Source organism: Nansenia antarctica (genome assembly GCF_963989245.1).
Source record: "Nansenia antarctica genome assembly, chromosome: 2".
Lineage (NCBI taxonomy): Eukaryota > Metazoa > Chordata > Actinopteri > Argentiniformes > Microstomatidae > Nansenia > Nansenia antarctica.
The window spans coordinates 5,881,283-5,886,282 of NC_137675.1; the positions used below are offsets into that span (position 1 = coordinate 5,881,283).

General features: G+C 42.5%; 1 protein-coding gene across 1 annotated transcript in view; it reads right to left on the reverse strand.

The window, feature by feature from the left end:
• LOC308149708 (voltage-dependent T-type calcium channel subunit alpha-1H-like) overlaps positions 1 to 5,000 on the reverse strand; it is a gene marked incomplete at both ends in the record, with an annotated part of 81,141 nt that overhangs the window by 61,309 nt on the left and 14,832 nt on the right. The window contains 3 exons of the mRNA XM_080522606.1: positions 1 to 156; positions 1,468 to 1,560; positions 2,098 to 2,443. The exon at positions 1 to 156 is cut by the window's left edge and continues 171 nt beyond it. Coding sequence (XP_080378732.1) covers positions 1 to 156; positions 1,468 to 1,560; positions 2,098 to 2,443 — 595 coding nt within the window. The remainder of the gene's footprint in view (positions 157 to 1,467; positions 1,561 to 2,097; positions 2,444 to 5,000) is intronic.

A 5,000-nucleotide genomic window follows, 5' to 3' on the forward strand; every position in this document is an offset into this window, starting at 1 on the left:
GGAGCCCGGCTCGGTGTAGCTGGCTAGTGTGGAGGCGTTGGACAGGTAGCGGGCGCGCTGCTCCGAGCGCATCAGGGCGTTCTCCCGCTGCTTGGTCTCCGAGAACTGGGTCGCTATGACGACCAGGCACAGGTTGATCATGAAGAACGAGCCCACCTTTTGGGGGAAGAAGGGGGTAAAAACAGAAACACGCAGAAGGTACTGTAAGGACAACCAGGCATACAAAAAGTTGCTGGCAGACTATTTCAGACTATTTCACCTACTCTTAGCGCTGCCTCAAATGACCATAGTATTTAGAATGGGAAGCTGCTACTTGCACATAAAGACCACTAGTTGGCGCGTCTTGTAAATTATAATTAATAATAATTAATCATAATTAAATTTTACCATTTAGCAGACACTTTTAATCCAAAGCGACTTACAATTACGAATTACAGGGACATTCCCCCTGGAGTAACTGAGGGCTAAGTGCCTTACTCAAGGGCACACTAGTAGTGGTGTGGTTTCAGGCGGGATTTGAACTCACAACCTTCCGATCACAAGTCCAACTCACTATCCACTAGACCACCACTACCCCGTCCTACACAGAAAAACTGCAAAAATAGCTTTATGCTAGCTTATCGTGGTGTGATTTAGAAAATGTAAGGATACTGGGTGGTAGAACGCACATATCTAGGAAAAGTCATGAAAGGAGGGTCCTGAAATTTGATCGAGTGCAATGGTATTTCTTTTTACTCACTTGGTCAAATGACCCCACCCATGGTTGTTCTAGTGTTAAAAGATTGGAGTTCTAGGGACCACTGTTAGCATCTTTTCTGTAACGGTACCGTTGTTAGCTGTGTTTGGACTCTGGTCTGAAACCAACACGGTATGGTTATGGTTATGGTATGGTTATGGACCTACATAGTGTTGCTCTCGGGGTTTGGACACCCACAAGCCTCTCCACCTCAGCAAGGCCACAGCAACAGGAGAAGCTGTTAGCATAGACTACTGAGACTAATCAGCTAATCATTCCAAGAGTGAAAACAAAACACGGCGCAGCAGCTTTCAGTCAGTTTTAGTTTCAGTTTCAGTGCTCCTGGAACAATCTCCCTGAAGAAATCAAACAGGCCCAAACCCTAAAAATATTTAAATCTAAGCTAAAAACCTTCATGTTTTGCAGCAGATTTACTTCCTATATTTGCTTTTATTCGTTGTCATTTTTCTTTTTCTTACTATGCTGCTCTTGCTGTATTTTTAATAATGTATGTAAAGCACTTTGAATTGCCCCCGTTGTATGAAATGTGCTATACAAATAAACTTGCCGTGCCTTGCCTTACTGCAACGGCATGCCAAAATGACAGAGCTAACTGTATATACCCATTAGAGCCACTGCCAAGTTCAAATAGTGCTGATTTGGATTCCCACTTGATGTCTTAAGAGGTACACATTCATTATGCTGAGAAATATGAAGGAAGAGATGCTCACTATGATGAGAAATATGAAGTATATGAAGTTGTAGAAAGAGTGGGCGTCCATGACGTAGTACATGATGTCCACCCAGCCCTCCAGAGTGATCACCTGTACAGAGAGAACAACATCACCAACATCACCACCTCCATTTATAGACAGCAGTGGTGTGGTAACCAAGGAGGAACACTGTGGTAACTGGACATTAAGGCTGGGTTGCACCAACATGGTTTAAATTAACCCTGGTTTAGGCTTAATCCAGGCTTAGAAAATCCAGCTTTAAACTAGGTTTAAATTTAATCAGAGACGCGTCGCACATCATCAATTTTAATCCTGCATTAGTTCAACCTAGTTTAAAAGTTAAACCACGTTGGTGCAACCCAGCCTAAGACGGATAAGTCGTATCAAAAGCAAGCATTGGTAAGCATGTGTGTGTGTCTGTCTGTCTGAGAAAAAGTTCTCCCGAACACACACTTTCACACACACACACACACACACCCACACACACACACACACACACACACACACACACACACACACACACTCTCTCTCTCTCTCTTACTCAAGTTCTCTCACAAACTCTTCTACACACATTCCCTGACATTCCCTCTCTCTCACCTACACTCTCTCACACTCTTGTGGTCCTACCTGAAAGATGGCGATCCACGCATATCCGATGTTGTCAAAGTTAATTGCTCCTTTATGTGGGTTCAACTGTCCGGCGTGACAAACGTTATAGTACTGGAACCAGTTAATACACCCCTCTGGTCCTACTCCATTCCCCAGTGCCTCCTCCATGCTCTCTAGCCCCGGCCAATCAGCTGTAGGCTGGGCAGCGTGAGCCTCCAGCGAACAGTAGACCCCGCCCACTCGGCGGCGAGGGACGTTGGAGCAGCGCAGCATCCCGTTCTCCCGATTGGTGGAGCAGATGAAGGGGAGGTCCTCCGAGTCGTCCGGCTTATAGTAGGTACTCAGGAAGGAGAGGTTGTACATACTGCAGAGGGAGAGGGAGGGTGGGAGGAGGGCGGGGAAAGGTGAGAGAGAGAGAAAGAAACAGACAGACAGACAGACAGACAGACACACAGACACACAGACACACAGACACACACACACACACACACACACACACACACACACACACACACACACACAGACAGACACACAGACAGACAGACAGACAGACAGACAGACAGACACACACACAGACACACAGACAGTTACTCCATGTTTCTTGGGGACATTGTTAGTCATTTCTAAATCCTTTCAGCAGCAGAAACCTGCGGCTCTATTTTTAACATGACAATCCTTTGTGGTACCGTTCCCAAAGCGTGGAAGGCGACCAACGTACTTCCTCTTCAAAAGGGGGATCCCAGCGACGTGAATAATTACCACCCTATCTCTCGGCTTTCTTGCTTGACAAATACCCTGATAACTAATCAGATGCTTTTTTGCAATACATTGCATTTTGAAATGCACACCAGTCAAGTTTTAGGCCTGGACATAGCACCATCTCTGCCGTTTCCGTTAGTTCTATATTGTAATCTCTCTTGATAAGAAAGTGCATTGTGCAGCCCTCTATATTGTCATCTCTTGGGCTTTTGATATGGTTGATCATGCCCTCCATGTACAGAGGTTATGTGCTGTTGGTTTGGATCGGTCGGACGGTAATTGGTTTTAGGTTGACCTGCAGGATAGGACAGGATAGGACATCTTAGTAGATCAGATCAGTCAGTCCAGTTTTCACAATGTTAATAAAGGTGTTGCACAATGTTCGATTCTGGGTCCACTGCTATTTACCATTTACATGAATAATGCTGGTTCATCCTTTAACATTGTTAATTACATCTCTATGCTGATGATACTGTTGTCTACTTCTGTGCCCCCTCAGTTCAGCAAGCCATTCCTGACCTTCAGCAAGGTTTTGATTCTGTTTAAAAAAATTGCTTATTAATGTTAAGTTGGTATAAAATGAGGACAAAACCAAATCTATGTTTTTCTCTAGATTCCGTAATATTGATTATAATGATATGTGTACACTGAAAGGAGCCAAAAAAGAGTCCCACATTATACTGTAGGTACTTAGGCTGTTGGATACATGTTGAAAAAATTATCAAGTTTGAGAGTTAAACTTTTTTTGGGTAGAGAAATAAGTCCTGCTTCACCTTCGAGAATAGGAAGAAGATTGTCCAGGCCTCAGTCCTCCTGTCCTTTGGGAATTCTTACATTTTTAAATTTATTTATATATGAAGATATTATTTTACCTCATTTCATTGCTTTTATGGTGATCTCAGACCGGCTCTCAGAGTTTGCTACTTGTTAATGTTCAACGGGTGTTGACAGAACTGGGCCAGACTGCTTCTACCTAGAATACTGGCTGCTCAGACCATGGAATGGTCTTCTGAATCCAGTTGTTCAAAAGGTTTTATCAGGATCAAAATGATCCAGATTTGAAAATCCCATGTTTTGCTCTGCAGGACCAGGTAATCCATCTGGTGCCGGTTTTTCAAAGCAACATTGGATTCACACTGATCCGGATTAGCAGTGCTCTAAATGGGACTACATCTCAATTTAGGCTACTAGCTACTGTATGTAAACAACAACCTGTAGATTAGTGAGTGTGGGGTCACTCTAATTGTTTTTATTTGAAGAGACAGAAACAGCACAATTAAACATTCCCTTCCATTTTCCATTTTTTTTTTAAACAGTCAGGGCCCTCATCTGACCTATAACAAATAAATAAAAACAAACAAATATACATGATTCCCAAAAATACATTATGGATATTTTGAGCACGTTTTATATCATAAAAAGGCTAAATGTCCAAAAGTTAACAAAATCAAGAACAAAAAAAAGAGTTTTCCTTGTGGAGGGATCAGCGTTTTGAAGCCGTGTTTCTAGGAGGCAGATCTCAAGTCTGGCTTTGGTTTCCTGTGGTTTGGTAAGAGTGATTTGTTCCTCTGCCAGACGAATCTGGACTTCTGCTATTTCAGTTTCTCGTTTAAGAAGTAATTTATAGGCATCATCATCATCATCATCATCATCATCTTTGTTTGGCAAAGAACGCTTACAGCCTCTTTTCTGAACTCCTGGGGCAATAACTTCTGGCTCTATCACTGATGATCCACCATAGTCTGGATTAGATTAGACTAGATTAGATTAGAATAGATTTAACCTCATTGTCATTGCACAGAGTACCTATATAACGAAATGTAGTTGAGCATTTAACCAGAAAGTCCAAATAGTGGTATGGTGCAAAAGACAATAGTGTAAACAGTGCATGGTATTACAGTGAGTATAAATAAATGAATATAAAATGAATATACATAAACTCTACAATCGTGGACTCACTATCTCCTAAATTACCTTGAATCCTGTGCAGAGCTTGTGAATTTTCACCTCCAATGATGTCAATAAACACAAATCACCTCTCCTAAAGGGCTTGTTGCCTGTTTGGGTGTTTTCTGCTTCAGAATGGGGCTTTGCTGCCCTGGCCTTCCGATTCTTCCATCTTAAAGTCACTTGCTCTGTGGTTGGTGTAGTGTACATAGAGT